The sequence below is a fragment of the Penicillium mononematosum genome, assembly GCF_028829835.1.
Source record: "Penicillium mononematosum strain IBT 11891 chromosome Unknown utg000001l:1.0-4488741.0:1.0-4491989.0, whole genome shotgun sequence".
Lineage (NCBI taxonomy): Eukaryota > Fungi > Ascomycota > Eurotiomycetes > Eurotiales > Aspergillaceae > Penicillium > Penicillium mononematosum.
Window position 1 is genome coordinate 4,209,160 of NW_026643271.1, and position 17,799 is coordinate 4,226,958.

At 43.4% G+C, this 17,799-nt stretch overlaps 5 protein-coding genes across 5 annotated transcripts; 3 read left to right on the plus strand and 2 right to left on the minus strand.

The window, feature by feature from the left end:
- Positions 1–6,285: 6,285 nt before the first annotated feature.
- On the plus strand, positions 6,286–7,543 carry N7519_001607 (tyrosinase family protein; the record flags this gene model as incomplete). The annotated part of the gene is made up of 4 exons (XM_057288385.1): positions 6,286–6,428; positions 6,480–6,605; positions 6,661–6,783; positions 6,835–7,543. 4 exons carry the CDS (start codon positions 6,286–6,288, stop codon positions 7,541–7,543), a joined length of 1,101 nt encoding a protein of 366 aa, XP_057154468.1.
- Positions 7,544–8,189: 646 nt separating this feature from the next.
- N7519_001608 (putative GPI anchored cell wall protein (Dan4)) lies at positions 8,190–9,095 on the plus strand (the record flags this gene model as incomplete). Its single annotated transcript, XM_057288386.1, has 1 exon — positions 8,190–9,095. One exon carries the CDS (start codon positions 8,190–8,192, stop codon positions 9,093–9,095), a length of 906 nt encoding a protein of 301 aa, XP_057154469.1.
- Positions 9,096–9,743: 648 nt separating this feature from the next.
- On the minus strand, positions 9,744–10,296 carry pex4 (putative ubiquitin conjugating enzyme (UbcJ); the record flags this gene model as incomplete). Its single annotated transcript, XM_057288387.1, has 2 exons — positions 9,744–10,086; positions 10,133–10,296. The coding sequence occupies 2 exons, from the start codon at positions 10,294–10,296 to the stop codon at positions 9,744–9,746; spliced, it is 507 nt and encodes a 168-aa protein (XP_057154470.1).
- Positions 10,297–10,486: 190 nt separating this feature from the next.
- Positions 10,487–11,776, plus strand: N7519_001610 (endonuclease III domain-containing protein; the record flags this gene model as incomplete). Its single annotated transcript, XM_057288388.1, has 1 exon — positions 10,487–11,776. The coding sequence occupies one exon, from the start codon at positions 10,487–10,489 to the stop codon at positions 11,774–11,776; it is 1,290 nt and encodes a 429-aa protein (XP_057154471.1).
- A 1,181-nt stretch (positions 11,777–12,957) lies between these two features.
- N7519_001611 (WD40 repeat-like protein) lies at positions 12,958–17,442 on the minus strand (the record flags this gene model as incomplete). Its single annotated transcript, XM_057288389.1, has 3 exons — positions 12,958–14,829; positions 14,897–16,424; positions 16,547–17,442. 3 exons carry the CDS (start codon positions 17,440–17,442, stop codon positions 12,958–12,960), a joined length of 4,296 nt encoding a protein of 1,431 aa, XP_057154472.1.
- Positions 17,443–17,799: the final 357 nt, after the last annotated feature.

The window sequence follows — 17,799 nt, forward strand, 5'->3', positions numbered from 1 at the left end:
TAAGAACGGATTAAGTGATCTTTAAAATACCTTATAAAAGTCTAAATTACTATTATTAATTAGAGAACGATAAAGAAGCTAATAAGCTTATAGGATATCTCGAAGATAAGATATAGACTTATAGGTTAGACTAGCACTTTATTAATATAATTAAAGAAGGTAACGACCTAATAGGATACCTTTATAAAGACTCTACTTACGCGTATAAAGGATATATATAATACCTAGGATATAGTAGAATAGCTACTATCGGATACTATAATAAGACCTATATAATTTATAAATAGGGTAAGCTAGACTATAGTATCGAACCTAGACTATAGAAGTAGATAAAGAAGCTAAAATAGAAGGAAGAATATTAAAGAATTTAGTATAATAGACGATAGTTATATAATTACCGGAATTAACTAACTATATAGCTTAAAGCGATATTATTAGGAACTTATATTAAGCTTTATATAGAGTTACCTATAGAACGAGCGTAGACCCTTATCGACTCGGGTACTACTAATAACTTTATAAACCTACGATTTAAAGAGAATCGATAGGTTAGAATAACTCTATTACTATATATAGTTCTAGTTATAGGACTCGATAGCGAAGTGCTATTAAAAGGAGTTAGCGAGGAAATTATTTTATTACCTATATCTATCTATAGATATCTAAAGTTAATAAAGTTTAATATACTAGAAATAGGAGACTACGATATTATATTAGGTATTCTATAGCTTAGGAAGTATAACCTAAATATTAACTAGTAGTTAAAACGAATTACCTTTAACCGATATAAATATAAGAAAGAGTATAATAAATACGAATCCTATCGGAAGAGGGCTATATAGAGGGATATTAGCGGTATTACTAACTAGTTATAATCTAGAGGTAAGATTAAACGATTAATAAACCGAATCGCTCTAGATATAATAGAATAGTTACCGGATATATCCGACTAGGAGTTAGCGGAATATATAATTATTAAATAAGAGAAACTATATATAACTAGCGATAAACTATAGATTCCGGATAAATATTATAAGTTTTAGGATATTTTTATAGCACTAGCCGAAAGGACCCTATCGGAATATAAGATCTTCGACTATAAAATTAATATAATAGAAGGTACTAAACCTACTTTTAAATCTATCTATTAGTTATCGCTAAAGGAGTTAGAGATATTTAAAGGATATATCGATAAAAACCTCTAAAAAGATTATATCCGAGCCTTAAAGTTACTAGCTGGATATCTAATTATCTTTATACTAAAGAAAGATAGAAGCCTTCGACTTTATATAGACTACTAATATTTAAATTCGATTACTATTAAAGATCGATACCTTTTACCTTTAATTTATAAGATTTAGGATCGAATTTAAAGAGTAAAGTACTTTTCGAAGTATAATATTACTAATATATATTATCGTATTTAGATTAAACTAGACTATAAATAGAAAATAATATTTAAAACTAAATATAGATATTATAAATATTTAGTTATATCTTTTAGCCTTACTAACGTACTAATAATATTCTAACGCTTTATCTTTAGTGTTCTTAAGGAATATCTAGATATCTTCGTCGTTATATATTTAGATAATATTTTAGTATTCTCTAAAACGCTCGAAGATTATATTAAGTATAATAAGTTAGTACTTAATAAGTTAAAAGACGCGAAGGTCACTTTTAAACTTAAAAAGTACGAGTTTTATATCTAGGAAACGGGATTCTTTAGATATCGTATTAGCCTAGACGGATTAGGTATAGAAGAAGATAAAGTTAAGAGTATTCTTAAATAGCCTATATTAAAAAACGTTAAAGAAGTATAGTAATTTCTTAGTCTTATAAATTACTATCGGAAGATTATTAATAGATACGCTAATATAATAACCGGACTCTACCGATTTACTAAGAAAGGATAAACCTTCTAATAGGATAAAGTAATAGAGAAATTATTTAACGAACTAAAGGAACTATTTAAATAGCGAACGATTATAATAAACTTTAACTATAATTTACTAATTATATTAGAGATAGACGTATTAGACTACGCTCTAAAAGCTAGACTAATTTAGAAGAAAAAAGATAGGACTTCTCGACTAGTTATATTCTAGTTTAAGAAGATAATCTCTATAAAGCTTAACTATAATATTTATAATAAAGAACTACTAGCTATAGTATTAGTATTCTAAGTCTAGAGAGTATATTTAAAAAGAGTAAAATATATAATAATAGTATAGACCGATTATAAGAACCTTATATTCTTTATAATAATAAAGGTTCTTATATAACGATAAGCGCGATAGGCTAAGACCTTAGTATAATACAATTTTAGGATCGAATATTATAAGGGAATAGAGAATAGTTAAGTAGATATATTTAGTAGACGACTAGACTATAAGATTAGAACTAAGGTAGCCGAACCCGCTATATTAAAATAGAACTAGGACGGAACTATCTTATATAATAAATAGATTCTAGTTATAATAGTAGAAATCTAGGACGAATTCTTATAGCAAATCCGAGACGTATAAAAAATAGACGAATATTATAAAATAATCGCCGGATAAATAACCGAGGATAGTAAATCTACTTAGGATAAGACCGGAATAGTCTATATATATAGATTAATATATATTCTAATATCACTTAGGGATAAGGTTATTCGATAATACTATAATAACCTTATATATAGATATATAAGGATAGAAAAGACTATAGAATATATTTCGCGAAATTACTATTTTCTAAATATAAACCGAAGAATTAGATTCTATATTAGTAGATACGATATATACTAGAGAAATAAACTAGTATAATATATACTATATAGAGAATTATAGTTATCTAAAACGCCTGACGACTCTATAGGAATAGATTATAATAGACTTTATTATAAAACTACTAGTCTTAGAAGGATACGATATAATTATAGTTATAGTTAATAGGCTTACGAAATACGCCTATATAATTCTAACTACCGAAACTATTAACTCGGATTAAATAGCTAATCTAGTACTATAATATATAGTCGTAAACTATAGGTTACTATATAAAATTATATTAGATAGAGATAAGCTATTTATATCGAATATATAATAGTTATTTATAGACTAAATAGGTATCGAGCTAAGACTCTCTACTATATACTACTTATAAACTAATAGATAAATAAAGAGAGTAAACTAAATAGTAAAATAGTACCTCTAATACTATATAAACTACTAATAGAATAACTAGGTAGGACTATTACTAATAGTATAACTAGTGTATAATAATATAGTACACTCTATAATAAAAGAATTACCGTTTTATATAAATTATAGATATAATCCTATAATATTCGGAGAACTAATTAGTAAAGTAGCTATAGTAGAAGTAGTAAAACTAAAAGCTACCGAGTTTAAATAGTTATATTCGTAACTATCTAGAGATATTAACTTCGTTAATCTAAGAATAAAGAAATACTATAACTAATAATATAAGAAGGGACCTAATCTAAAAGAGGGGGAAAAGGTTTATCTCTTACGCTATAATATTAAAACTAAGCGATCTAGTAATAAATTAGACTACCTATAACTAGGACCGTTTAAAATTAAAGAAAAATTGGGACTAGTTAGCTACTAATTAAAGCTACTATATAGTATAAAGAGACTCTATCTAGTATTTTATATCTTATTACTCGAACCTATATTAGAAAACGCCGAACTCGCTATAAATATAGAAATTAAAGAAGAAACCGAAAACGAATATAAGGTTAAAAAGATTCTAGAAATAAAATAGATAAGTAGAAGACCTTACTATCTAGTAAGATAGAAGGGGTATAATACCTCTAAGAATATATAGGAACCTATCGAGAACCTAAAGGGCTACCCCTAGCTAGTTTAATAGTTCTACTAGAAGAATCGCTAACTAGAAAGGATAAGTCTATCCCCTCTAAGATAGAAAGGGATAGGGGACTAAATATCTAGGTTAGAGTAGGATTCTCTAACGTAGCGGTAAGGGCTTAAGTATCGTACTTATCGGCGAGGCGATCTAGCTTAGTAAGATCTTTAGTAGATAGAGGATCTTTAGTATCTAACTATCTCTATTAACGCGGAATTATAATCTAATATCCGATTATTCCGGGAATATAAAAATTAGCGCTATTTATATAAACGTATTATTTTTATTATTATATCTATTTGCTACTTTTTAGCCTAGGTAAGCTCTTTATTAATTTTCTACTACTTATATAATACCTTTTACTATTTAGTTTCGCTATAAAACCTTTTAGCGCACTTTTAACCCCGATAAATATATTCGGTATAGTTATAATACTTAGGATCCGCTATATAAGAGATACTATAGGAAAAGTAATATTTATAAAGGTATTTAGTAACTAAACTATTTATTAGAATTAATCGATATTAAGTAAGTCTATTTTATTTATAAGTCGCGTTATTAACCGGTATAGTATAAAAGGTATATAACTAGAGAACGAGAAAGAGGGAAAAAGAGAAATAACTAATATTATTTACTTAAAGGATAGTCGATAGCTTTAAAGGGCTTTGAGGATAAAGCCCTAAGAGAGAAAGAGATAATATTATAGAACTACCTATTACTAATCGATAGTACCCTACTAAGTATATAGATAGGCTATTAAGAGCTAACTAATCTATCTATTAGTAGATTACGTATAGTACCTAATACCCTAATATCCCTAGGTATTTAGGAAAGAGAAACCTATTTACGCTTAGTAAGTAAAAGTATAACTAAGCCTAATTAGACTTACTATTAAAAGGTTTCCGGTATATATATACTTTAAGGTATCGGATATTACCTATACTAGGAACCACTATATATAGAACTAGAGATACGTAACTATAACTCCTATATCGACTTTAAAAAGTATATATAGGAGTATATAGCGACTCTAGCGGTAACTCTAAGGAGTCACGCTAGGAGTAGGAAACGAAGGATATATAAGGACACTTATTTATATACTTAGTTTAGTTCTTCGTCTTTAATTATATATTATTACTTATATTTACCTTTTAGATTATTAGTGACTCTTTTACTTAATTATAACTTAATAACACTTACGAATAGACTAATACCCTAGTATAGATCTATTCGGCGCTCTACCTAGCACCGTTCCTCGATACCTCGAAAGGACCCAGTCTACAGTAAGGCCTATTAGGCAACAGTACGGTTGAGAGCACAGATCGTTGACATTGGAAACCCGAGCGGTATAAGGCAAGTATACCCGGAACCCTTCTAACCTAACTGTGACCAGTTGGCAGTGCGTAACATTTCACTATTCATTCTTCCACTTGCTAGAGTTGTAGTGTTAGTTCACATCAGTTCGTATCATTGGCCTTCGTTCTCCCGGTTCAATGATAACTAAAAGTGCTAGGCGGGTATAGAATAGTGGTATTATAGGACAGTAGGCGGTCAAGGAACGGCTAGATATCGAAAGTTACGGGTAGAAAGGCAGCCGTTTCTGGCCTCAAAAGCGGTCATTTTCGGCGTCAATCCCATAGGTCCCTACATTCTATATGTAATTGTGGAAAGAACTGGTCTAACGCGGTACGGCGTAGTTCCTACTACAACGTACCTCGGTCCAGGATATTGTCCGCTCAAGTTGATTTTACAAGATAGCAAAAATAGCTAGTTGACCAGAGAGCCAATAATGTATTAATGCCCAGCCTTAACCGAGTACTTACTCAGGTACAATCTATGTTGTCGGTCGAACAGTTCCATATCAAGTGCACTTGTGATTTCAAAATTGACTAGAACATCCTTCCCCGGCGCTCAAATACGGGTCCAAGTACATATGCACATCAAATCCAGATACAGTTCGACTAGGTACAACTATCTCCACGACACACCACCTAGGCAAATAAGATAATTGTGTAATGTTAGAGTTCCAATCTAACTAAATTTTGGCGGTGGTCGAACACTAAAAACTCTGGCGCTCCATATCATGCAGGGGAACCAGTGCAGCGCCACCGACGGAGTACAGAGCATGTACGATGCACTTTGACCTTCGTAGAGTGACAGCTCACATTCTGATAGGCCTAGAACCCGCATATCCAGGTTTTATTCCGAGCTCGCCAAAATAGGCAAATCTAAAATTCTCCGTCGATTTACAGATCATACAAGGGGTGCTATCAGGATTTATTGGTCCGGTGGTGAGGGACCGGGGGTTACTTATAAACAGTGTTCATGGACCAGGCATAGGGATTCTCTCCGAGAGTTTTATCTGCCGTGGATCGGGGGTCTTTTTTTTTAATTGGGATTGACAGGATGATTGGTTTTTATCGGTCTTTCTTGGTCATCGGCCTTGGGGTTTTGGTTTCGGCAGCGGACTTCTCCCTATTCGGTATTACCATCGACATTCCCCTGGAGCGATCGTGCGGAAATAACAACCGTGATGTACGGAAGGAATGGTGTGTATTTTCTGATTCTCTTAGGACCAACAGAGAACTGACATCACATAGGGGAGAGTTGAAGCGAGCTGAGAGGATCGACTATACTAATGCAGTGTTATGTATGCAAGGGAAGCCCCAACATCTTCCAAGAGAAGAGTACCCAGGAGTTCGGAACCGGTTCGATGATTTTGTGGCGTAGGTTCATCGCCAATGTTCGAGGTGCCAAGGACCGAGTACTAACATACCATAGCACCCATATCAACTACACACTCAATGTCCACCTTAGTGGTCTTTTCCTCCCATGGCACCGTCACTTCCTCTGGCTCTGGGAGAGAGCCCTGCGGGAAGAGTGTGGTTACCCTGGACATCTCCCGTGAGTGCCATTCATCTCCTACGACCACCAAGCCATAGTAACACGAACCAGGTATTGGAACTGGCCATTATGGTCAGAGAATCTAAAGGCCAGCCCTCTCTTCGATTGCAGCGACAGCTCCCTCTCCGGTGACGGGGAGTACAACCCGGGCGAGCAAAGCCTCTCGGGCGGCGCCGTAACCATACCACGCGGATCGGGCGGCGGCTGCGTGCGATGCGGACCCTTCAAAGACATGCAAATCCACATGGGGCCGTTTGACCGGAACATCGTCTCATTCGCCAAACTCCCCGCCCCAGGCTTCGACTACAACCCGCGCTGTTTGAACCGAAGTCTGAACAATTTCGTCAGTAGCAACTACGACAACGAGACCATCGTCGACAGACTCCTGGCCGCACCCAACATGTCCGATTTCCAAACTGTCATGGACTATTGGCCCGCACGACCCAAGGGGGTGTTGGGTGTTCACGGTGGCGGGCATTTCAGCCTCGGGGCCACCCTCCAAGACCTATTTACGTCGCCGCAAGACCCGGCTTTCATGCTGCACCACGGTATGATCGATCGGTTGTGGAGTATCTGGCAGGCGAAGGATGAGGACCATCGTCGGTTCGCACTTAACGGTACGAATATGCTCCTCAACCCGCCGAATGCGACACTTGTCACGGTCGATATGGAGATGGAATTCGGTGTTCTTGATCGGCCTCGGTCGGTCGGCGAGGTTATGGATCCGACTAGATACGGGTATTGTTATTCGTATAGTTGAGGTACATCCTGAGGTCATAAGTGAATTACGGAGTAATAAAATCCGGATTGTGGAATATAGAAATATAGAACCATGGGAAGTGCCAGGGGAAATAGCCCCTTGAAAATTGCCCAATGGAGTAAAAACGAAATATATGACAACACGACTCTTGTTCCGTCCATGGATGCTATTGTTAGCCAGGGCTGAGACCGGGCCAATTATAGTAGAGAATGAGTTGTTCTTTTGGATTTGATTTTTGTGGCACAGTTCCTTTTTACTCCATCGATTACTCCATTATGGATCTAAAATAGTCCAAAATAGTCCAAACTAGTCCAGTCAGTAGTCCGTATTAAGCCTTTGGGGCCGATCCGAGACATTTAAGTGGTGAAAAGAAAATCAGCCACGCCGATGATTCTCGGGTTTATCTGTCGCTAGTGCGAAAAATCAAGAAATACATCGAACCAAAAAAAGAAAAAGAAAAGAAAAAAGGTGAGATAGCATTTGCAGGTGGTTCCTTCCATCTCGTTCTTCTTTAAGAATCTCACCTTCCAACGTTCTTTGTTGTTTTTCCCTCTCTCTTCATCTTCCTCTTCATCTTCCTTACGTTACCCATTTCTAAACATCTCTCCACCTTATCAGCAGATCTGCCGATCTTCAACCTCCCATCATGCTGCGTATCAGCCTTCTTCAATTGCTTTTTGTGACACTGCTCGGTCTGTCTGCAGTTTTCGCAGCAGACGCTGTGCAGGGGACCTCGCAACGTGAGTCTCCCCAAGAAATTGCCGACACCAATGCAGCCTCGCTTCATGGTGCTCTGCATGCTCTCTCCGCCAAATTCCGTCATGGAATCTTCCCGACTGACCTTGATGCCGCCGAAGCTCTGCAAGGTGAAGAACCCACCATTGCCAGCCTGATCAAGCTTGCCAAGCGCCAGGACAATGCTACTGCTAGCTCTGCGGCCCCGGTTCCTACTGTGACTACTGCCACCGAGCCAACTTCTGAGCCGGCCACCTCCTCGGCTGTTGAGACTAGTGAGACCAGCTCCGAGTCTAGTGTCGAGCCCACTACCAGCGCTCAGCCCACCGAAACCTCGGCTAGCTCTACTAGTGATACCAGTGCCAGCTCTACCAGCTCTGCATCTGTTCCCACCGAGACCTCCAGCACGGTCTCGACCCAGACCACTCCTCAGCCGACCACTGCTACTACTACGTCCGAGACCACCCCGACCACTAAATCGGAGACCACCAGTGTTCCTTCGACTCTGTCGACTACCAGGAGCACTTCGTCCACCTCTACCTCAACAACCACCAATAAAACAACTACCTCTGCCCGTACCACTGAGCACACCGGCCTGACTACTTCGACCTCCAAGAGCACGACCACCATGCCCGATGGCAGCCAGAGCACCATCACCTCCATTACGGTCATCACTCCAGAGGCAACCGGCAAACCCTCGGGTACCGCTGCTGGCAAGCCCGGTCTGCAGACCAACGCCGCCGCCCTGCCTACTGGTATGGCTCGCGAGATTGTCGCCATGTTTGGTGGCGCCGTCGTGGTCGCAATGGCTCTGTAATGGATCACGACTTTCGCCTCATCGCCTGCTTGCATCTTTATCATTTTCAATCGGCGTTTTTCAGCACATCGCATTGGTTCTGCATCTTCATGACATTCGTCATTGTACTATCTTTCCGCATGACCCGTGACGACCTACTCATGTCTCTCCTTAATTCCTTGGGCGTTTACGGCGGGCATTCCTTATTCCGCCTCATTTGGCCTTTTGTTTCTGCAGTTTTAAACAGCGGTCTTGAACATTTACAGCGCACAGCACACGCTATTATCCCATGTGATTACTTTAGTCCATGTTGAATCTTCACTTTGAAGATAATGCAAAAAATGTGCTCAATTGTCAAACTCTTTGGCTCATTGTAAAGATTCTCTTCGTATGGAGTATATAGAGTAGGTGTAAGGTACACAAACAAGATGATCGGAATGTAGAAGTTGTGCCAAGGTATGTATGCAAGATGATCGGAATGCCAAAATTGCGCTCAATCGTCAAACGTATTGGCTCATTGATTGTGTAAAGGTCATTCAGTCGTCAACTGGTATATAGAATATATGCAGGGTATCCGAGATGATCGAAATCCGCAGGGCGGTATTGTGTGTGGTCAAGGGTATCGAGCGAGATCGCCAAATGTCGCAGCTGGTTTCTCGGAACCAACAATCACCACCGAACTCCCTGCCACCGCTCCTCCTGAGTCCAGTATCGTACAACACTCTCCCAACCAGCAAAATCCCCGTTGCGCATTAGGACCGCGATGTCAGGATTCAACGGCGAATCCGGATCCGGAACCGTCAACAGTAGCTGAATAGCCGCGAGTATGCCAGAGAGATTCACAGTCGGTTTCCAGTCATTGTTTAATGAGGAACAGATCTCCCCCGAGCCCCAGGCGATATTCGGGTGCGCGATCTTAGTCGTGAAGTGGATGGTGGGCGGCGCGTAAGGGTAGTCTGATGGGATTTGAATATCAAGGCCCCAAAGTCCACCTGTTGTCGCGTTAGATTGACTGAAATGGTTCTGGTAGGGACTTGGACTTGAACTTGCCCTCGTACGGTGATGCAGCTGGGCCCTTCAATACTGCCTCCCAGTGTAGTAGGTCCTCGTCATTGACGGGACGTAGGTACAGGAATGTTTCGTTCTCCCCCTCTTTATTATATGCTTTCAACTCTTTCATCAGCCGTTGTCTTGTGTCAATACCCCGTGTCCGAGACGCCATGTCGAATGTGGTGGAGTGTATGAATTAGTGAAGGGCGGAGGGAAAGTCGGTCGGCACTGCGATCGCCGAGGTTGGGGAATTCCTACCCGGTCCATGGATCGATCACCCGCGCGGACTCTCACGTGAAATTGCCTCCGACTTGTCTTGTTTGGTCACTTTCTCTTCCTGGTCAGATTTTTGTTGATTCGCTATGCGCACTTCTCGCACTTCCAGGGACACCGCTAAGGTGCTGCAGGCTCTGTCGGCCCCTATCGGACGACAAACGCGTAACTCCAATGCGAGCGCTCTGAACAGTTTCGCGTACAACGCGAATGCAATTCCGACCATCAAGACAGAATTGGAGTCAGAAGATGTTTCGACAACATCCAGTCTCTCTGCTGTCAAAAGCGACGATGAATCTTCCCTCTCCGAGCTCTCCGAGGCCGACACGGCGGACATCGAAGACCTCCTTGAACCGCCATTGAAGCGCCAAAAGCGAAACGCGAGCCCCATAAACCCACGAGTCCTCAAGCAGAGCCCAAATCCTCGCACATCGCGAAAGGTGGCAGTGAAGGACGAGCCCGATCAGAAACCAACCCCGGCACCCAAACAAAGACGACTCCCGGCCCGAGAAACCCGCGACATCGACGGCTCGGTCAAGGTCGAGCCCCCGACCAACTGGGAGCAGATGTACGAAACTGTGCGAGAGATGAGGGAAAAAGGCGGCCCGGCTGCAGATGCACCAGTAGACACAATGGGCTGCTCGCAGCTATTCTGGCGCGCGTCATCACCAATAGACCGTCGATTCCAGACACTTATCGCGTTGATGCTCTCATCCCAGACGAAAGACACGGTTACGGCAGTAGCGATGCAACGTCTCCACACGGAGCTCGGAGACGGCACCGCCCCAGCTCAGGATATCAAGATTAAACAAGAAGACGATGATGCAAAACCCGTCGACAGCACCCTCAACCTAAACAACATCCTAGCCGTGGACCCAACGCGACTAAACGAACTAATCCGCACGGTCGGCTTCCACAACAACAAAACAAAATACATCAAAGCAACCGCGCTGATCTTGCGAGACCAGCACGGAGGGGATATTCCTTCGACTCCAGAGGGCCTCATGGCGCTTCCCGGTGTCGGACCCAAAATGGCTTACCTATGTATGAGCGCGGCATGGGACGAACACGTGGGAATCGGTGTCGATGTGCATGTTCATCGCATTACCAATCTCTGGGGTTGGAATAAGACCAAGACCCCCGAGGAGACGAGGAAAGCGCTGCAGTCGTGGTTGCCGCGTAATAGGTGGCATGGGATTAATCATTTGCTTGTTGGCCTTGGGCAGACGGTTTGTTTGCCTGTTAAGCGTCGGTGTGGGGATTGTAAGCTGGCTCACTTGCGGCTTTGCAAGAGTGAGATTCGAGGGCTTAAGCCGACGATGAAGGTTAAGGAGAGTCCTGAGGTTGATGAGCCCAAGGTTAAAATTGAGGCTCTTTGATTTGCGCTTGTGGATTGCTGGTCCGATTTATACTGTCCGTCCACGGGCCCTGTCCTGGACGGGAGAGCGTGGAGCCGGCTTATTTGCCTAATATGGTTTTCTTATAATGGTCTAATATGAGTATCCTTCGTCTCAGAAACCCCGGCTTTCGAAACTGTGACTTTGAATGGAAATATCAGATGGCGCACGGACCAAACACCCCATCGATGCCTGGCTGCGTTCCCCAATAATCGTTGCCGCTGTTGGCCTCCAGGCACAATTCTCGGCGCTTGGCCTTCACCTATCACAGGCCACAAGATCCAAAAAGGCAATGGGATGTCTCGTTCAACCAACCCTGCGGCTAACATGGGGCCGACCGAAGAAGCCACCTTCTCCGACTCGAAGAGCTAAAGGATCTGTTGTCACGGACATCAACGGCACTCCCTGCTTTCCCGCTGGTGAAGGCTTGCTTGAATGTCATTCTATATACGGACGCCCAACGGACTGGACTGTCGCAAACAACAGTTCAAGAATTATCATGAGCCTTCGCTTTCGACTTGTGAAAAGTTCCACTACAAGTCTCGTTGTGAACTGAGAGCTTTGATCAAGCAGCAATTGATCCTGGTGCTGAACATCGATCGTGCGATCCCGAATGATCATCCTCTCCATGGGCTTAATAGAACCAACAACGGAAAACGTTAGCGTCATCATTACATGCTCGAGGCCTGTTTCCCTTAGAACGCTACTAGTTAAAGACCAACTAAGAATGGAGGATGCTCTATCATACCGCCTTTCTAGGGGCTTTAACCCAGACGGTGTCAATACAGGTGCATCTCGAGCTAAGATTCAAATACTACACACGAACTAATTCACACCCGACGTACTTGCGTGTAAAATAAATTCCCTTGAAGGACTACAGGGTCTACATATGTATTTAGATGGGTATGGGAGCGCAATGGTCAAACAACGGTGCATTTTTACCAGAGGCCACGTCGAAAATGCCCTTTTCGTTCATTTAACCGTCTTCTTCCCTTAAATATGTACACTCAAAACCACGCAGTCTTCATCCTACTTCAACAGTGGTATCGAACAACAAACTTACACCACTTTTTGCACCCTCCGTTTGAACAATTGAATCATCGAAGGTACGTATGTCCCTATGTGCAGCCCACCAGTGCTGGACGCTGGTGTTTGCAGGGAACCTACGTCAAACGGCGCTTCAATGGCCGTTGTGACGCTATAGATGACTTATGAGAACTGATTATCCATGGATCGTTTGACAGGGTCAAGAACAACACATTACCCGTGGAACAGCCAATTGCTACTGTTGTTGTTGCACATGTAGGGAAGAACGACCAGTGGCACGGTCGATACTCCGATGGTATCCACAGAATGTGTTCTCCTCTAAAGGTTATCCAGGTGCTATCATTAGTGCAGCTATAGGCTCCTTGGTCTTGCCGAGGAGGTGAATGTGATAATGAAGTCGGGACAAGGTAAAATGACCTCAAATCGACAACACCTTCATCCGTATGCAGAAGATGCACACTCGCCTCATCAAATTGAAGCCTAAGAGTAGAGTCGATACGAAGAGTTGCCACACACGTTTCTGTGGCCACATCCCAAATCTTAACTGTCCTATCATGTGACCCTGTCGCGAGCTGACTTCCGTCCCTGGACCAGGAAATTGTTGCGACCGGGCTGCCATGCCCTTCAAGGATCGATATACACTGCCCGGTGGCTGGGTTCCAGATCATCACTCTTTTATCGAATGATCCTGATGCGAGCCGGCTTCCATCCCGAGACCAGACCACACATCTGACTCTGGCGTTATGCCGATTCAGAGTCGATATACCCTGCTTTATGGTCGGATCCCAGATCCTAACTTTTCTATCGGCGGACCCTGATATGAGCTGACTGCCATCCCGGGACCACTGGATCGATAGGACTGAACCGGTATGTCCCTCTAGAGTTGACGTAGAGCCGGTGTTTCGGTTCCAGAGTATTATGACTCTCTCATCCACCAATGCGAGCCAATTCCCATCACGAGACCAGGCTATCGACATGACTGTGGTCCTATGGACCTTAAGTGTCGCTATGCACCGCCCGGTCAATGGCTCCCAGATCCTGACGGTTCCATCCCTTGACCCAGATGCGAGCCAGCTTCCATCTTCGGACCATGCAATATCCGAGACACCATCGACATGCCCTTCGAGGGTCGATATACATCGCCCGGTCAATGGGTCCCAGATCCTGACGGTTCCATCAACTGACCCAGATGCGAGCCGGCTTCCATCTTCGGACCATGCAATATTCGAGACATCATCAACATGCCCTTCGAGGGTCGATATACATCGCCCGGTCAACGGGTCCCAGATCCTGACGGTCCCATCAACTGACCCTGACGCGAGGAAGCTTCTATCTTCGGACCACTCAATCGATCTGATCGACTTGCTATGCCCTTCAATAGTCGATATACGCCGCCCGGTGAACGGCTCCCAGATCTGGATGGTTCGATCAATTGATCTTGATACGAGCAAGCTTCCATCTTTGGACCACGTTATCGATATTATGAACCCGTTGCATTTTTCGATGTGCGAGGTCGATACACACCGCCCGATGACTGGGTCCCAGACCCTAATCGTCAAATTTCTTGACAATGATGCGAGCCAACGTCCATCTTCAGACCACTTCATTGATCTGACACAACCGCGATCCCTTGCAAGGGTCGATATACGCCGACCGGTTACTGGGTCCCAGATCATAATAGCTCCATCTCCTGATCCTGATGCGATCAATCTTCCATCCTTGGACCACGCAATTGATTCGACAGAGTCAAAATGCCCTTCAAGGATCTGAAGGCATGGACTCCAATTATCTTCCATCACTGGCTTCTGGACAGCCCAGTTTGGTGTCAAGGATTGATAACAAGCTTTTATCATACTCCGGTTTGGGCTGAAGATAAGTGATGAGATGTAGACTTGTAGGGGGCTACATTCGATTGCCAGCCTGTGGTACTGGATGAATCGGCTCGCATCTCGAACTCGTTCTGCGAGCTCTTTTGCGTTGTTCAGTCTCTATGACAGCACTCTGCAGTTAGCAACGCAAAGGGATAATTGCAGGAGTGATCCATGGGTCACTAACCTGAAAACGCCTGTCCATCTTGATTATCGCGGCTATCCCTTCTGGAATATGTCCCATGAGACTCATAGCTTCGAGCCAGAAGAGATATCTGTGTTTTAGGAACTCCTCAACTAGATCACTCTCCCGAGGATGATCAACCACATTGCCATCATGGAGGTGATCAACCCAGTAGAGACATGAGTACCGTACAGCTGCCAATGGATCTGGATCAGGTTGGTTGACTTTGTCAATGGGAAACCCGGGCGATCTCAGGCCATATATATCACGTCGAAGCGTCCCGAATGACCGCAGAGAGCGAAAGAAAATTGTATAATGCTCGGCTGCAATTCCTCGCGCAAATACCTCTTTTGTTGCCGATTGAAGGAGAAAGTCCTTTGCGGACTGATGCACAAAGAAGATACCACCTTCTCGGATTGTAAGAAATGAACCACATGCCTCCACAATTTCGATCGAAGACTGTTGGTCAGTAGTGATATCTTCGGGCATATCCACCAAAGTCGGCAACTCGTCTAGCGTGATAGGTCGGTATACAAGTAGGATGACACCTAGAATTCGCTTGCAAAGTTGTGCATCTGCTGGGTCGTAACCTTGAATTCGCTGAATCATCCGAGCATAGAGGGATTCGAGGCCCGGCGGAAATGCAGTCAATAGCGAACGAGCGTTCCCGTTCCACCGTGCTGCCTTCGCCAGCTCCTCGCAGACCAGGGCTACCCAGAGGAAGGTACCATGTGCGTTTGAAAACAAGTGTTGAGAAATAGCATCGCGTAATTCAGCTTTATACTTCTTTTGTTTCGACAATTCCTGGACTTTGTGTCGGATGAAGGTGGTCACGGCCTCGGCCACGGACCTTTCGTTCAACTCCAGCCAAAGCGTTGCTTTTTGGGTTGCAGGCTCAAGAGCCTCCTCGATATCTGGCCAGTTACGACTTGAGACAATCCATTTGACATGTGGGCATAATGATGATTTCCGGACAACAAGATCAAGAAGCAGATCCCGATCTTTTGTACATTCATCGAGGGCATCAATGATTACATATGTACTTTGTAAGAGCGGATCCACGAGGATATCACTGAAGATTTTTGACAAGGTTTCCCATGCATTGACATCCTCAAACCCCTTTTTCCCGGCCTTTTCGTGCTGTTGTCGTACATGGGAGATGAGGTTGGGCTGGTTGTCAACCAGCATATATATCAGACCGCGAAGGACTGCAGTAGCGTGGTTTATTCGCGCGTCTGTAGCCTGACAGAAGAAAAAGACCACAGAAGCTTCAGATGACGACTTTAGTTCGTTGATGATTCCACACAAAAGCATTGTTTTGCCCTTTCCAGGATCCCCTCTGATCCAGAGCAGCTGACTTTGCCGGTTATAGCGCCATTGTTTGAAGTCGTCGTTCTCGAATATCCAGTGATATGACTCCTCAAGTAGTCCGCCCTTGACCTTTTCGATACGTGTCTTATCATTACGAGGATCTGTCGTGTATAGATCCTGTAGACAGGCTGCGTCTTCGGCATTTAGTTTGTGTTGGTTTCTTTTTGGGTTTATAAGTGGCGGTTTATCTTTGAATTGAATTTAGCTAGGCAAATTCCCGTATGAGTGGTATGCTAATCCTTCTTACCGACTGCCAATGTCCATCTGACAAGATCTCCTAACACCCTCTTGAAACCATTATCTTCCACCGTTGCAAATTTGACCATGTTCCGATGATCGGCGTGAATGCTACGAGGCGCATAGCCGTCGAAAGAGGCAGACTCCTTTGATACGATCGGCCCAACCCCAAAGGTGGGAAGCTCTTCAAAGAAGCAGGTGACTTCAAGGCGCCGACCATTTTCCCGTACTTGGCGTACCATAGCCAAAAAGTCACCCTGCAATGACTCCAAGAGCTCATTATCGCTCTGTAGTATATCTATCAAATTGACGTTGACAGACTTCACGAACCCAAAAGTCGTGGCAGGAATCTTGGCCCAATTCGCCATCCAAGCTCCCATGTGAGGGGTTCCCATGAATACCACGCCCTTGAGGGAATTGAACACATCTTGAAGGTGTGTTTCAGGGTGGTTTCGTGACACAAGAATAGCCATCTTGCAGACCAGCCCGCCAAGGCTATGCGCAACAAAAATAAGCGGGCGGCCGGCCGCATTGCAGGATTCCCGGTCCGATGCTAAATCGACTAGGAGATTTGTGGCATGGTTGCGCAATCGATTCATCGAGGCAGTTGATTTTGAGACTACATACGCATCGTAGCCGTATGTCAGAATGCGAGCTTGTTGGAGTTTCCCTGGAAGCAGTGCTCCGGGCCAAGGCGTAGATTGGCCATCGGCGGTCCAGGTCTTGTCTCGATCGCCCGTCAGGCCATGAATGAAACATATATCACATGTAGCATTAGGTGGGTCGCTCAAGACTCTGATGCCATATGTATTTATGACCTGGGGAATCGGAGAGCATGCAGGCAAAGCGGGGTCATGTGCACGGTAAGACGCAAGGCTGTTATGCCCTGTTTCTTGCACTTGGAAAATGGTCTCGGGCTGGCGTGCTCGGAAAATTTGCATGATTCGACCAACAGACTTTCTGGGGTACTATGGCAAAAGAATTTCTGTGTCACAATAATAATGGGATGTAGTACAGGCCCTCCTTAAGTACCTACCTAGGTTAGTATCATACCCGACTTAGAAAGTTGTAGCCGCCAGCAACGTGTCACTGCATGGGCGCTTACTGCTCGATCGAATAAAGAGGGGCATCCTCAGTGGTCAGATCCTAAATGACCTGCTGGGATTTGAAGGCGCGAGATTGTCTGTCAAGTCGCGGATGCCGTTCTCAATTCACCGTCTGGAGAAGTCCTTTGCCAGAGTTGGACCTATATCGCCCATTTTCACACCTTGATTGGAATCGGCATGAAGAATATCAAT